Source organism: Galeopterus variegatus, unplaced genomic scaffold, assembly GCF_000696425.1.
Source record: "Galeopterus variegatus unplaced genomic scaffold, G_variegatus-3.0.2 Scaffold585, whole genome shotgun sequence".
NCBI lineage: Eukaryota > Metazoa > Chordata > Mammalia > Dermoptera > Cynocephalidae > Galeopterus > Galeopterus variegatus.
This window is the reverse complement of record NW_007726696.1, coordinates 410,854-427,282: the sequence shown is the minus strand read 5'-3', so window position 1 is coordinate 427,282 and position 16,429 is coordinate 410,854. Positions and strand designations below refer to the sequence as shown.

General features: G+C 55.7%; 1 protein-coding gene across 1 annotated transcript in view; it reads left to right on the top strand.

The window, feature by feature from the left end:
• Positions 1-3,875: 3,875 nt before the first annotated feature.
• The window catches only part of LOC103588554 (calmodulin-binding transcription activator 1), a 284,950-nt gene continuing 272,396 nt past the window's right edge, over positions 3,876-16,429 (top strand). Inside the window, exons 1-2 of the mRNA XM_008570265.1 lie at positions 3,876-3,935; positions 12,043-12,114. Of these exons, the coding sequence (XP_008568487.1) occupies positions 3,876-3,935; positions 12,043-12,114 (132 nt within the window). The remainder of the gene's footprint in view (positions 3,936-12,042; positions 12,115-16,429) is intronic.

The window sequence follows — 16,429 nt, the reverse complement described above, 5'->3', positions numbered from 1 at the left end:
ATGGATGAGTATTACTGCACTGTCAGGATCTACTGCATTTTCTTTATCCGTTTATCCGTCGGCAGACGTGTGGGCTCTTTCCACCTTTTGTGAGGAGTGCCGTTGTGGGTACGCGTGTCTGTGCACCTGTTTGAGTTCTGTTTTCAGTTCCTTGGGGTATATACCTAGGAGTGGGACTGCTGAGTCATATGGTGATTCTATGTTTAACATTTTGAGGAGTAGGCTAGTTTCTCTACACAATTCAAAAGAGATTTTGGAATAGCCTTCCAGGTGACTAGCCTTGCCAGCCTCCAAGGAAACAGATGGGAAATAAGACCCCATGCCTGTGCCTAGGAACTCATGACCTGGTCTGAGCCCATGGGAGGTGCCACAGGCTGCCGCTGGGCAGGTGGACTCCTAGGTGGAGCTCCCGCAGCACTTGGTGGCAGAATCCCCTTTCAGCAGGCCCTTGTCCTTGAAGCACAGATGAATAATCAAGGCTGTCAGCAGCCCATCCAGGTGCCCTGGACTGGGGAGGTTCACGGTAGGAAGCTGGCCCAGGCGGTCACGGCTCAGAGCTGACCACGGCCTTGGGCAGGTCCCCTCCTTCTCTGTGCCCCCCTCTCCTCATCTGCAGAGTCAGGGCGGGCCTGACAGCTCTCAGCTCTACGTACAGAAGGAATATTTCTAGGCTTAATGTTGGGAACCCAGGCACTGAGGCACAGCCCTGCCCCCCTGCACCCAAGTCCTGGGGGAGGCGGCAGTTACTGTCCTTTCTGGGCTTGCTGAGGGAAGTCAAGGGTCAGGTTGGGCAGCTCAGAAGCTTCTGGAAGCAGGTGCATTGTGGGAGGGCACTCCAAAGAGAGCAAGCGTCTGTGAAGGCCTGGATGGAGGGCACACCTGTTCAAGGGGCTGAAAGTTGGGGGGCTGAGCACTCTGCTGCTGAGAAACGAGGTGGAAGAGTAAATGGGGGACAGCCACAGGGGTCACACTTCCCCCGGGCCGAGGGACACCGGCCTTGGCATGCACAGTGTGGGGTCGTGGGATAGGATTGGATTCTTGCCTTCACAGTTCCTCCTTGTAGAGCGAGGAAGAAAAATCCTCAGAGCACAGCCAGGGTCGAGGGCGTGAAGCCAGGCCAAGGTGAAGGGCTTGGGCAGGGGTCCTGGCACCGAAGGCAGAGCAAAGAGACTGCATTGGAAAAAAGGTTACTAGGAGGGGTCTCATAGGCTTTGGAGATGGAATGATGGGGGGTTCAGGCCAGGTGTCTTTTCTGAGGTGTGTCCTGGGGGGCTCGGCTGGCCCTACACTGCCTCCCCCATCCCCAGGGACACTCCTGGTGGGGGCAGGTGGGTGGGGCATTGAGGAGGTGGGCCCAGGCATGTGGCCCTCCCTGCCCTCTGCAGAGTGGGAGGCAGCAGAGAGGGGCTGGCTGTGGTGTGCTAAAAGGAAGGCTCCTGAGCTCATTCAGTGGGGAGAGGATTCCAGAGCTCTCATCCCTGAGGGGATTCCTGACCCTTTCCCCTTTCCCGTTTGCATTTTGGCAGGGCTCTCTAGTCCTGGGCAGCTGCTGTTGATAGTAACACAGCCCTGGCTGCTGAGGATGCTGGAGAGAAAGGAGGGGCAGGGGGCAGCCTCTCCCTTGTGGCATGAACAGGAGTCTCTGCTGGGGTGGCTGAGGAAACACCACTGTAATCGGTGTGGGGGGGTTGACCCCATGCCCTGCATCTGGGGATACTGAGGAAGCTTGTGTTTACTGAAGAAAACACACTGTCATTTACAACAAACCTGCAAGATTGGGGTCACCATCTATCCCCCTTCTACTAATGAGGACATTGAGATTCAGAGACCACGTTGCCTGCCCACAGTCATTAGTGCTATTAAGTTTGCAGGCAAGTGTCAAACCCAGGTCTAGCTCAACACCGTAGCCTTCCACCAGGCACCACAGGCCCTCCCTACCCACCAGTGTCACCAGAGCCTTGGATGTGCTCAGGCCCTTGGAGGCACCAGAGCAGGGCCTGGCCAGGAGAGGGCGTCCGCAGATCCTGGAAGCACGTGTGTTTTTAGGGGAAGGGGCACTGCTGTGCAGACCCTCTCAGTACTTTCCCAAGACAGTGCCTGCTGCCCGTCCCTGCAGTCCCTCTTTTGCCAGAGCTGCACTTGGCCTGATTCTGTTTGTGTGAGTTTCCAACATCGACTCCCAGATCGATCGCCCAATGCTGGGGGTGCTCTCTTCCCGGGAGGGCTCTGCCCCACCGCCTTCTTTCTTTTGTAGAGATGTTTTTGTGAACTTGAGAAGAAATCGGGAAAAGGCCGATTCCCTCTGTCCAGCCCATTAATTCTGCATGCTCAGGCCCAAATTAACCTTGGCAAGCCTTCGAGAGGAGAGAGTAATTCTAACCTTAAAATTCTGCTGATTAAAGCTGGTTTCAGGAATTCGACTCCACTTAATGTCCTGGCAGGGAGCCCAGCCTCGCATTAACATAGCCACAGACTCAGGCCTGGCATCTCCCTCCACCTTCTTAATAAACAAAGCCCCATTGCCATCTTCAAGCAAGAATTCCTTCCCGGACTCCCCGGCTGCATGCAGCTGCGGTATTGAGTGTGCCCCGGGTACCTGGATGGTGTTATGGTGCCTGGATGGGGTGGCGCTGGGCAGCCGGAGCAGAGCAATAATTACAGCTAGAAATTCTGGGCAGCTCCACCCGAGCGTGTGTCCACCTGCAGGAGAAGAGCGCAGGAGGGTTGGGCAGCACCTCGCCCTCTGTGCTGTCTAGAACGGCCTTTGGGGGGCGTGGGGAGTGGGCTCCTGGCGTCTGCCTCTGCTTCCCCTCTTGGGAATCGGAGGGTGAGGGAGGACATGGCAGGCTGCCCAGGAGTGATTGCTGGAAACTCTGTACCAGAGGACGCAGCCCCAGCCTCCTCGTGGTGGCTCAATGCCCCACCATTGAACATCCCCTAGGCTGAAAGGTGCAAAGCCCCCTCTAAGACGTGTCAGTCTAAACAGGCTGCTGGCAAGGAGGACAGGACACCAGGCCAAGGGCTACTCGTGGGAGTCCATCATGCTCATTCAAGGGTCTTCAGCACTTAATGCAGGCGTGCCTGGTAACAGATGGAGGAAGAAGCTTCAAAACAGTGGAAGGATGGAAGGAAGGATGGACAGAAGGGAGGCAGGGAGGCAGGAAGCCATCATCAGTATAAACCACTCTCAAGATCTGTCCTAGACACTTGGCGGCACTCCAAGAAATACGTCTCAGTGACACACTTTGATGAGAGAAAGGAAATTTCACTTTATTAATTCAGGAAGCCATCATCAGTATAAACCACTCTCAAGATCTGTCCTAGACACTTGGCGGCGCTCCAAGAAATACGTCTCAGTGACACACTTTGATGAGAGAAAGGAAATTTCACTTTATTAATTTACTATTTATAGCCAGTACTTTTAGGAAATATTGGAGACAGAAACAGCCCTCACATATTGAACGAGGCTAAAAGAACAAGCGCCCGCGGGTGGGAGACTGCTGAGTGAGCACAGACCCTCGCGTGTGTGTGCCCTGAGGATTGTCCCTGCCGGTGACAGAGCAAGCAGTGCTGAGCTGCCTGGCACAGCCAGCAAGGAGAGACAGAGGGTGTCCTTGGTGGGCCCGTCAGGGAGCAGGTGTCAGGACAGAGGCCTGAGACGTGGAGGATGCGTGCGGGTCTCCAGCACCCTTGGCTTGGCTGGGCAAGCACAGGCCAGTGGCCTGGGCTGCCTGGTTCCCCACAGCACTTTGGCGATGTGTTGGGGTGGCAGGAAACCACGTGGACCTGGCTGAGGGTCCCAAGAGGGTGGGAGAATGGGCAGGTGAGGGCAGCCAGGTATCTGGGTTGACCCCAAGCAGGGGGAGCCGGAGCGGATGGAGCGGGACCACAGAGAGTTAAAGGCGCTGCGCCCGCCGCCCACGCTGGTCTCCGACGTGAGATTCACGATGGGGATAAACTCCCTCTCTAAATCTAAATTCACCTTATTATCAATTTTTAGGTATTATTCCATTTTATGCCCACTAATTTATGAATCTTGAAACCCCCCAAAAACAATAAAGCTGAAGCTCCAGGGATTTTATTTATATCTTTAAACACGATTTTTATGCCTTTTTATCTAAAAATTCATTTAATTTTTATTGCCTTCCTCAGTCATGTCGTCGTTAGGCCAGCAGCCACTTTATTTAGCAGGGTTTCTCCCGCAGATACTCAGCATTTCCCTTGGGAAGAAGCCTAGGTGAGCGGAGGCAGGCAGGGGGCAGACAGCAGGTGCTGGGCTGGGTCTGATGCTCTGCCCTGGGGCACAATGTCACCCCCCTGGTCCCTTGCTGGAATGCTCGCTGTCCCCCTCCACTCTTAACCTCTGCTCAGCATCTCCCCGTTTGGTCCCCTTCCAGCTCCTGAAAGTGACCTGGAATTTTCCTGTCTGCCTCTCAATTTCCTCTACCTCGGAGGACCCAAGCTCCACAGCCAGGCTGGGCCACCTGGTCCCCTGTGTCCCTTCAGGGGGTACACCAGGCCTTCTGCCCCAGGGAGACGGGGCTGAACTCCTGGAGGCTTTGGAGGCAGAAGGATCAGAGTGCAGATTCCAGCTCCAACCTGCTCTGTGGCCTTGGCCAAGGAAGGTATTACATCTCCGAGACTCGGTTTCCACGTCTGTAGAGAGGGATTCATACTGGCCCTCCAATGGAGGATGGCTGAGATACCCTGGCAGAGCCAGGCTTCCCCAGCCCCCTGGATCCCCTTCAGCATCAAGCACAGGGGACACTTGGTTTATTTGCCAAAAGAACAATTTAACATCATGGAAGGGCAGGGCCACCTAGGACCCCAGGCTGAGGGATAGCCCCTCTCCCAGGGAGCCCTGGGGAATGGATCTTTGGGAGCCTGCCCACTCCTACCCTGAGAAGCTCCCCCAAAAAGTGCAGCGCTCATGGGAGGCTCTGGTCCAGGGGGACAGCTGGGGCCCGAGCGGTGGCTGGCATCTGCCTATGTAATCTAAAGTTGTTGGGGTTTGGGGGGTCCAGGCCGGCCACTTTTCCTTTTGGCCTCAGTCCCCTGGCATGGCAGGACCACAGACTGCTTTAGGAGATGCCATTGCCGGTTGTCTTAGCAGGGAGGCAGGGCTACAGCCCTGGACAATGATGATCTAATGTTCCAAATCTCTGCTGTCACCCAACCCTGGAGGCTGAATCAGACTGCAATCCATTTAGCTCAAACTCATTTTAAAGCAATTCACTATTTAACAAGTTCTGAGGCCCAGTGCTTTTGCAAGCAGCATGCGAATTGAATCATTCGGTCTAATCTTAGATTAATACGAACCAAATCCTTTGACGAGGACAGTCCTAGGAGCAGCCCCGGGACTTCACCCCTTTGTCTTTGACGAAGCAGACCCTGGAGAAGACCTGACTGCCAGCCAACGGCATGGATGTCTGAGAGAGGCTACAAGGCGTGGCCTGCTGGAAGGGGAGGATCAAGGGCTTTGGGGTCAGACAAGGCTCAGTTTGAATCCTCCTTCAGCCTTGTCCTAGCCATGTGACCTTGGACGAATTGCTGAGCCCATCTCGGTCTTGGCCTTCCCCACAGATGTGTCTGCGCAGGACAGTTGTGCAGCCAGAGCATGAGAGGCAGGAGAAACACCCCATCACCCTCTGCTGCCCCCATGCGAGGTCCTCCCTTGCCTCCCAGGGCTTTCAGGGAGTCCCAGGGAGCAGCCGGGCTGCTTGGACCTCCTTCTGACCCTTGTTCCAGCTGCCACTGGTTTGGGGAGATGTGGAAGGAGCTGCAAGGTTTGCACTCCCACCCACTCTCTGAGAGAGCCTACTTCTTCCTGGGATGTCAGAGTTTGGGCAGGAAAGGAACCACGTTTTACCCCATTCTGTGAGCCCCGCAGCTGTGTCCTTGGTAGACAACAGCACAGCATGCTTAGATTCCTGCTTCTGCCAACAGGCCCCAGAGAACCACTTAGGTGCTTCCCACCCCACTGATAGTCCCAGGGCCGGGGCTCGCAGCCCAGGTAGGTCAGAGTACCTCCCCAGTGCTGTCACCCCAAATCTGAAAGAGGGAGACTTTCCTGCCTCTTGGGTCACAGCTGGAATGATGGGACTCTTGCTGCCTGCCAGATAAAGACAGCCTGGCTGCAGCAGGAGAGAAGAAAGCACAGGGAAGACACACAGAAATGAGACACGGAGACAGAGGAGGGACAGGCAGGGAGAGCAGGTGGAGTCCTCGCAGCCCAGGTAGGTCAGAGTACCTCCCCAGTGCTGTCACCCCAAATCTGAAAGAGGGAGACTTTCCTGCCTCTTGGGTCACAGCTGGAATGATGGGACTCTTGCTGCCTGCCAGATAAAGACAGCCTGGCTGCAGCAGGAGAGAAGAAAGCACAGGAAAGACACACAGAAATGAGACACGGAGACAGAGGAGGGACAGGCAGGGAGAGCAGGTGGAGTCAGATCGAAGTTCTAGTCCTGAGCCCGCGCTTGGTCCTTCAGTTCGGAGAGACCTAGAGTCCTTCCTGGAAATCTGCTTCACCACACACAGTCCGGACCAGCGGAAAAGGGCAGAGCCATAAAAATCACTAGGCCGCTTCTTCCAACACAAGGCCGTCTACCAGCTGCTCATCACGGGTCCCCCGGCGGGGATTCTGCAGAACAGGCTGTGGAGCCGCGGACTCGGCCCCCCAACTTCATCCTGCGCATGGGGATTCAGACGAGCAAGCTGGGAAGAAGCTTGACACCCCTACCTGCGCCAATCTTCTGCTTAAGATTCCTTTTTCTGCCTGTGTGGCCTGGACTTTTCCACCCGTTGTCCACCTGGCCAACTTCTATGCACCCTTTGGATCAGCACAAATGTCACTTGTTCATAGGTGACTTTGCTGACCTTCAGAATGAAGAAGGGACGCTTCCCTCCTCCGGGCCACATCGTGCCCCCTCTTGGGTACTTTGCACTGAGCATCAGGGCTGTTTGATTTGGTCGCGACTGGGGGATCCCGGAGGACAGGGGCTCAGGACAGACACAGAGCAGACAGCGGTAAAGGCGTGTCCACACGAGGTCTAGCTCCACGCCCTCCGCGCATCTGAGCCCCGGCCCAGCCCAGCCCCCTGCTGCTGCTCACCTGCCCCCGCCCTTCATCGCTTCAGGGCAGGATTAAATCGTTATCTTCTAGTGGTTTTTCCTTTCCTTTCTGTCATCTCTTTTTCTCCTGATGCCTTTACACCCTGAACACATTTTAAAAACTATCCGTCTTTGTCACGTGCGCATCAGATGTAAACCAAGCACTGACAAATCTATGTCCGCTCTGATTGCCATTGTGTAGAAGTCACCTTCCTGGTGGGAGACAGGAGAGCCCAGTGGAGCCCCCGGCCACGGCCCCCGGGGAGAGTAGAGGGCACCACAGCAGCCTACAGCAGCTCTGGGCCCCCTGCCGGTGCCTGGCTGCCGGGAGCTGGTGCAGGACTGTTTGCAGAGGAGGTGGCAGAGGGACCCTCATAAAAGAGGATTATGGATGGGGATTTGCTGGTAAACACCCTTGTCTGAAGACACAGCAGGTATTATCCTGCATTAGAGAAGGTTTTAGAGAGGAGGAGGGAGGGGAGTTGGGAGCGAGCTTTCCAGTCATGGGCACGAAAGGCTCTGGGAAACACTCACTGGTTGATTCAGGCTGGCCAGGTCGAATAACCTGCTGCAATCTTCTACCATTCCAACTCCCCAAAGTCCTCTTCCCCCAAAGCCCGGACTCCCCCAAATCTTGGCCCCTGGGGTCCTAAGCTCCAAGTGTCACGGCCAAACATCTCTGAACTGGACCCATCTCTTGTTCTCAAGAGGAAGAGTGCCCAGCAGAACTTTCTGTGATGGTGGGATGTCCCATGCCATCCAATAGGTCAGCTGCTGGCCACATGTGGCTGTCGAGCATTTGGAATGTGACTGGCATGACTCAGGAACTGAAGTTTTCATCTTATTTAATTTCACCTTGAATTTGAACAGCTGCATGTGGCTAGTGGCCGCCATGGATAGAGCCACTCTGAAGACCTGCTAAGCCATGCCTGGGATATATTCTCCATCAATCTATGGAATGAGATGCTGGGATCGCACTTTCCCAGAAAGGGAAGTCTACAGCAAGCCACTGGCGTTGGGGGTTCCCTGCCTCCTGTGGGAGGTAGACCCCAGAAAACAGAAAAGGCCTTCCCCAGAGAAGAAACCTTGGGGTGCCAAGGCTCTAGGAGCATTTTGCTCCTCCCAGGGAAAGGCCAAGCACACTTATTCCCAGGTCCAGAAAACGCACACACCAAACTAAGCACAGTTGCAAAGGTTTGTTCAGCACCTCTGTGTGTGTTTGTTGAACCTGCACTCTGATTTTCCACGTGCCTGGGCCTCTGCTCTTTTTTTCCTTGCTCTGCTTAGATGTTCAGGTCACGTGGAAATCAAGCTAAATTTATTGAGCACCTGCTACAGGAAAATCACTGCAAGGAATTTTTTAAAGGACTATGTAACTCACATTCTTCCCAATCTGATAGGTCAGGGGTTGGCAAGCGGTGGCCCACCACCTATTTTTGTACAGACCATGAACTAAGAATTGTTTTTACGTTGTCTTAATGGTTGGAAAAATCAGGAGAAGAATAATACTCATGACATGAAAATCATGTGAAATTCAAGTCCCAGTGTCCACGACGAGTATCGTTTCACTGAGGCACAGCCACATACATTCATGCACCTGTCGTCTGAGGCAGCTTGTGCCCTACAGAGCTGAGTGTGTACAGTAGAGCCCATCTGACTCACTAAGCCGGAAATATTTATCATCTGGCCCTTGATACAAAGTGTAGCCCTCGCAGCCACCCTGAGACAGTATTAGGATCATGCCCATTTTACAGTCTGGAAGGACAAGGACCCTCTGAGCTGTTGAGTGGCAGAACTGACGTTCTCTGCAGAACCACCTCTCTGTAAGCCCCTCAGTGGTGGCTGCAGCTCGTCGGGAGTGGATCACCATAAACCTCTGTCCCCACTGGGAAGCAAACTGGGTACTCTTGAAACTGAAGCTTAGCCCTTTAAGCACGAATGTGCAGATATTGTTCAGAGCTATTTTCTAGTATGCACTAGAAGTCCTTAGCTTGCAGGGTGCCACAAGCAAAAGTTAAACATTCACTCTCTCCGGGTCCTTTCCTATATCAGGCTGTGGAGACCTGTGTCCTGGGCCTGCCAGGGTGGGAGAACATTGGCTAAATTCATTCAAAAAGCTTAAGGTCCCCTGCCCTCAGGAGCCCCCAGTCTGGGAAGACAGGTAAATGAGCCATCAGGGTCCCCCGTATGCTGAACGAGGCAGCACGGGAGGGGTCCAGTGCCCGGTGCAGCTGTTTCCTGTCCCCCCACAGTTTGCGCTCGCTCGCGTGGGGTCTGCCTCTAGGCAGGCTTCCCTTCCCTCCGCCTTCCTAAGATCATGCCTCTCCCCTGATGAGACCAGAGACGTCGGATCACCACCATGGTGGTTAGAGTAATATCTAAAAATAGAGTAACTAGGCTCTGAGCGAGGCCTCGAGTGTTCCTCTGATTAAAATGCATGAGCCTCGGTGTAGAAACAGCAGTTCTTTTCAACCTCATTTTGCTTAGCGGATGGTTCCGGGCCATTCTGGGCGGGCCAGGCTGCCAGCGAGAGAGGTGCTGGGATGGTTCTGGGGAGAGCAGGCCCGGGCTTTCTTCTGCTTTTGTTCTTCCACAGAACGGACGGAGGAGGAGGTGTTTGGTAAATTCTCGCTGACTCCCAAGCGTGGGTTAGAGGACGCTGACGAGCGATCCAGACTGGCAGGCAGGGGACCGAGGGGGAAATGATGTTGAAATCAACCGTGTTCTTTTGCAAGTCCAAGAAAAAGCAGCAGACAGGTGAAGAGGGCAAGTCATTGCAAAGTCTAAAGAGAAATAAACAGTGGGAAAGAGCAGATGGATGCCTTTTATTCCAAAGGGAAGGGAGAAACTTCTGTCAACAATTTATGTCTCCCTCCATTTGGCTCACGGCATGAGTCCGAGTAATGAAACTGCCCATGAGAACATGCAGATTCCAAAGGAAGAGACGGGATGAAAGTGGCAGGTGGGTTGCTTGTTCATGGCAACCAAACGCTTATGGAAAACGTCCAAACTTGAGTCTCCTTTGGCAAGAAAGAGTGAGTTATCAAAAAACCAAAACACGGCCGGCCCGGTGGCACACTGCTACAGTGCGCCGCTTGGGAGCGTGGTGGCGCTCCCGCCGAGGGTTTGGATCCCACATACAGACCGGTTCCCGCTCACTGGCTGAGCGAGGGGCGGGCGCAGCACCGAGGGTTGTGATCCCGTTGCCGGTCCCGGTCCGGTGCGGGCGCGACACTGAGGGTTGCGGTCCGTTGCCGGACACGAAAAAAAAAAAAAAAAAAAAAACCAAAACACGAACAACCTCCCCGTCCCCCCAAAACACAGTGTCTTGAAAACCAAGAAAGTCAGAAAAGAATATTGCCTTCTTAATAATAAATACATTTCGTGGGCAAGAATTGCAAGGGAATTGTTTAAATTAATTTCCGCCGTGTTTGTTTGGTTTGTACAGGGCTTCTTCCATCCCAGCTGACAGCAACCTGTAAAAGTTCTAACATATTGGAAATCTGATTTTCTTGCAGCCAGAATCCCACAGTCCAAAATGATTTCTATTTCAGCTCTGCTAATCAGACAGGCAGGGCTCAAGTGAACTCCTAGTCAAACCAAATCACACTTGGTCTTTTGGGGGGTGGAAATGAATCTGATGACAGTGTCAGATGCGGAGCTGCTGGCCATTTCTCTCGGGAGAGCCGGTGTCAGGGCACCAGGTACTCCAGTGAGATTAAAATGAGCCATGAGTGGTGGACGGAAGGCTTTTCCCGTGGGCGTCCTGGGTGGCTCTGCTGGCCCTTCCTTCTGATTCTGCTCCACCCCTCTGGCGTGTGTGCTGTGGGAAGCCTGGGGGCCTCTGAAGCTGATGGAAAGGAAATCATTCCAGTTTAAAGTTGTAGGCTCCAAAAGAAAAGGCCTCAGCCCTGGCTTTGATGCGAGTCCCCATCATTGGGTGCCCTTAGATTTTGCTCCTCAAACCGAAAATCCGCCTGAGGCTGGGCACCTCCTGCCACTCAGACCTTCGAGTTAGGTTGCGAGGACGATGAGACCTAGCAGTGCCCGCCTCAGCGCAAGCCCGTCCCAGCGCCCAGTGTGTGCACAGGCACGCCCAGAAGCAGGGCCCTGTGGGCCTCGCCACAGACATGCCGGCCCTGACGTGCCCACCCACCGCTCAGCCCCACCTGCCTGCATCTAGGTCACAGGCCCCTGAGAACTGTCCCTCCTCGCATGCCACTGTCCACCCCACACGCCATTCCTGAACTTGAACTCCCACCCTCCTTATCCTCCAACCTGGCTCTGGCTGTTTTCCAAAACCAAATCCATCTGTAAAAGACGCAGGTTTACACAAACAAATATATGAATAAACAAACTGTCATTCAGAAATAAATAAATAAATAAATAAACCAGGGATGTGCAGAAGAGGTCTCTCAGGCTCTGGGCACGAATCCTAGGAAGCGCCACCCGCCAGCGCCGCGCGTGTTCGCCTGGGGCTGCCCGGCGGGGCCTGCTCCTGCCCGGCCAGGAAAGGTCTGGAGTGTGTGTGTTTAGTGTGTTTCCATCAGCCCTTCCCTGCACACCAGAGGGTCTTAACCTAGGCTGTAGGAATGAACTTCAGAGTAACTTCAAGCCCTGACACTATAGACAAAATGCCTAAGTACGTGCATGTCCCTGTCCTTGGCTGTCCTGATTCTCAGGTGCCTCTAAGGTCCCCAATGGGTAAGGCCCCAGAGGTCCATCACGTTGGCCCACTGGCGTGTCCCGACGGTGCTTCTTACTGTCCTGGAACCTCAGTCTTGGTGCTGGAGCCAGACGCAGAGGCGGCCTCGGTGTCCTGGGTCGCTGGCTGTGGCTGTGGCCCTTTCTTGCTCCTTCTCTGTTGCGCCGTCTTCCTTCCTTCCTTCCTTCCCTCTTTCCAACTGATTCTCGTTTTTCCTCTCTCCCTAGTGCTTGTACGGCTGCTATGTCCATTCCTCCATCATCCCCACCTTCCACCGGAGGTGCTACTGGCTCCTTCAGGTAGGTGGCTGGGACTGGATTCTTCTTCTGTCATTGGTGCTCGGGAAGGGTCTGCGGAGGGCGTGAGGGGGCGTGGGGCTCCCGCGTGCGGTGCGGCTTTGGGCTGAGAGCCCTGCTGAGCTTTCCTAGAGAGACTTCAGCTGTGTGGCGCTGAGGCCAGCGCGGTGGCTGGCCTGGTGTGGTCAGGTGCCAGGAAGGGGAGAGAGCCTGGTGGCGGGACAGCCCTTGTCCACCCATGAGCCATAAAACTAGGTGCTTCGGGCTTCCGAGGTACCTTGGTTTCCTTTTGATGAGGACAAGGAAGGAGACTGAGCATCCTGCCCCTGACTGTGAAATGTCTGTTGGCTGAAAGCAGTAAATTTACTTTCTCTTGTGGGTTAATCATGAGGCACGTGTGGAAACAGGCTCTGGAGGCATGCCGGGTGCAGTCGATGGATTGGGATGGCTGTTGGGAGAGGAAGAAAGTAGCTCCGTAATCGATTGTGATTTCTGCCGTGGAGGGGCTGGAGGACGTGGTGGCGTGGGAATGCCTGCCATTCCTGTGGAAGGATGGCCTGGCTCCCGGTCTCTGTCCATAGTGCTGTGCACAGTGCAGCTGAGCCAGGGACAGGGCGGGGCAGAGGCCACCCCACCTCTTGCCAATTGTGGGTCGTCTGCACAGCTGCCTTGCCCAGGAGACCAGGCTGCCATGTGGGCGGGAAGGTCTGAGGTCTGGGCCTGTGCCTTTTCCTAAGCTTGTCCTCTGATTTGCAGCTGCTCCTTGTACGACCCATCCCCCATGGGCTGGCACCCTCTCCCCAAGTTCCCCCCACTGTCTCTGCCCGGAAATTACTGCCTCAGGCCTTCCGCCCATGATTCCACTCTCTGCACCTGTTTCTGTTCAAGTTAGCAAGCCCCTGGGCCTCAGTGGTTTGGGGATCGCTCTAACCTGGGGAGTGTGGTTGGGAGGGGCCTGGCAGATGGGGAAGCAAACCCCCAACATCATGGCATGTATGCAGAGAGAAAAGAGCCGCATGTGCCATGGAACACAGAGAGATCTCTGGTCCCCAGGAAGCTGGTTTGGACAGTGTCCACGGGGCCCAGAGCCACCTCCACAGGGAGGCCAAGGCTCAGCCTTATATACAAGGCCCTCAGCGCATCAGCTCTGCCCAGCCCCCAGCCTCTAAGCCCTTTCCCTTTTCCCTCAGTTTCCAGAAATAATTGTCTTTGGTTCAGCAAGTTCATTCGCAAGCGATGCCTGAGACCATCTGAGGATGTGCTGATCTGCAAAGGCGTCGCTTCTGACACTTTGCCGTGTGGTCAGTTTCCCTGGCTCTGCCTCCCTCCGAGGTGGACGTGGTAGCACCTGGTTTTCTAATTGCCCAGATCTGTGTCCTTGTGAAAGGGAGTTTAGTGTGTGGTCAGCGGATGATACGTCCAGAGTCTTGCTGATACGAATGGACCCAAAGGCATTTCCCCATCTGGCCGAAGGTTCTCTCTTCTCCCCAGTGCGGGAGTGGAGTGTAGGCTTCCACCTTGACAGCAGAGTTCTGGTGGTGTTAAGGCATGTCCCTGTGTCCCCAGGGGCGGAGTCTGGCTTCTGAGAAACACCATTTATTCTGAGCAGCCTCCAGCCCCGTGGGTCTGGTTTGGGCTCTTCTCCTTTTCGGTTTTCATGCCCCCGACCCCCCGCCCCTGGTCAGATCACCTCTTCGGCACACTCTGTCCCCCCCAGCCCATTCCCCCCAGGGTAAGCAGCAGCCTGGAAGCTGGCTTCCTGCCAGAGCCTGCCCTGTGGGGTCACCTGTCCTCCAGGCCTGCACCCATGCCTCCACCTGCCTCCCCTCCTTCCACCACGCTCTCGTGCGTGACTTTTTAATTCCACCAGATTTACTTTCTTGGAATCATGATGGGCAGCCGTGAGTTCTGAGCTCATCACTTCCCAAATGGTGTTGCGCTCACTCTGTGCCCCTCTTAGGTTCGGTGGCTCCGGCCTGGTGCGAGGCAGATGGTTCTGCCCCCCGCCCCTGTGCGCCCATTTCCTGGCTTCCATGTGCGGGACACATACCTGAGCTGACTCATGTGCGGCTGGGCTGTTACCTTCTGCCTGGCAGGGAAGCTGGGGCCTCCCCAAAGGCCAGTGTCCCAGGATCGGGTTTCTTTGTGGCTGATCGGGGCCTCTGCTTCCTCTCACCGTGCCTGGGGGAGCTGTCACAACTCTCCCTCTCCTCTGTGCTCAGCATCTCTCTTGTTTCTGGGTCCAGGTGACACAGAGGGAATGTACGCAGGTGTGGGATCTCCTGCTCCCCCCAACCTGCTGGGCAACCTGAGGTTAAGGAGCTAAGGCCAGAGCAATTAGCACGATCATGTCCTGCTCGTAGCCGGAGCGCAGATGCAGCAGCCGGCCCCGCTCAGGGCGATTTGTTCTGGTGCTAATTACAACACCAGGATAATGACGGCGTGGCCAGGTTTAATTTTTCTGATATTAAATAGGAAAGAAGCCATGAGACACTGGACCAGATGGAAATTGGCCCAAGTTTGTCTCCGACAGCAATTACCGAGAAAAAGGACTGGGTGGGAGCAAAGGTGTCAGGCCAGTGCCCTCGGGCAGCACTGAGAAGGGCGGGTGTCGGTGCCTCCTCTGAACCCCACAAGGTGCGGGAAGAGGGTGATGGCCGGCCACACCCGTCACAGCCCACCAGCTGCAGTGAGCGGGTTGGCTGCAACTGGGGAGACTTCTAGAAAGGAAGGAGGCTTGAAGCAAGAGGCGGGGAGGACGGGGACAGAGGAGCGTTTGGACAGAAGAGTGTCTTCAAGGAGCCGCCCGCCACTCCGGCTCCGCAGCCACAGCTCAGGGGTCACCTGCCGCCTCCGAGATCCTCTGACGGATGCCAGTCCAAGGCCACGTGGCACAGTAGGGACTCCTGCCACATAGGCGCAGGCTTTCCTCGACAGCCGGACTGTCAGCTGCCCCAGGTGGGGTGCTCACTGTCCTCTGTCTCCCCGGATGCCCAGCATGGAGTCACAGCCACAATCCAGGAGGACCACAGAGCTGCTGCGGTCCCAGGACAGGGAAGGAGTGAGCTCAGACCCGGGGCCAGAAGCGCAGGGTCAGCGCCAAGGCTCAGGGAAGAGGAAACTAGTTGATGTGGCACTTGAGAGCTTCTGAGTCACTGGCTTTCAGGGAAGGGCGCTACCCGTCTCTCTGTCTGTCAGTCTGTCTCTACCTGTCTATGTCTGTACGTGTCTCTGTCATTTTCTCCCTTATTCTCTCTCTTCATAAATATTCTATTAGCATGCGAGCGAGGACACAAGCCAGGATGGATGTAGGCTACAGAGGCCCGTGTAGCCGCCAGGTGCATGTGGTCATTGCCGTGGCTGGTGGGCGCCGCGTGAGGCCACGTGCACAGCTCCGTGGTGCTGGAGGGTGGGCCATTCCTGTCCAGGACAGCGTCTCGGGCCCAGGCCGCTGTGAGCCAGATGATCTGAGCTCAGCCCACTTCTCCGGCTGGGCAGGGCCAGAGCCCCTGATGTCCACCCAACTGTGTCCTGGAGAAGGCCGCCCTGCTGTGGACAACCCTCCCACTCTGCTCACATGGTCTCTGTGCAGCACAGGTGGCAGGGCCCTCGGGCTCCACTGAGCTCGGCCACCACATTTTCTGGAAGGGTCACTGAGGCCCAGAGTCCAGTGGTCAGCAGTGGAACAGGGCAGGGGTCTGGCCTCCCGACTCCTCTGGCCTCTGCTTCTGCTGCCTGGCATGGTTGTCACTGCGGGTGCCGGGCCCTGAGCCTAGCCGGGGCGGTGGAGGTGCGGAGGGGCCGGTCAGACAGAAACAGCCCCCCTGCCTCATCCCGCTGCCCTCCCTGCCTCCTGTTTGGGGCTTTCCAGTGGTGGCAGGGAGTGGGCAGCCGAGACGCCCCCTTCTCTGGCCCTTCGCCTTCCGTCCTTTCATGCGTCCTCCCCTGTCCCCAGCCCCCGCCGGGAGAACAGACCCCATTTCAGCCAGACTTCCCAGCAGATTCTGCATGGCTCATTTGGAAACTATTTCTGCTTCTAATGAATGTTTTTCTTCTTACCGTTGTCCTCTAAAAGGCTTAATGAATGTTTTCTGTGCTCGAGTGAGGCAGAGGGTGTGTCCCCATGTGTCTGCCACTGCCCTTAGGGGGCTGTTTGGCTGCTGAGACCAGCCTGCTGGGGCAGAGGCAGCGGGGACTCCTTCCCGGCCCTGCTGGCAGTGCTCACGGAGGCTGCGGGCTGAGAGCCTGCGCAGGGAGGGCAGGGACCCTGGGGTCCTGGAACGTGGGGGGACCTGGGGGCTCCCAGATGGCTGGAGCA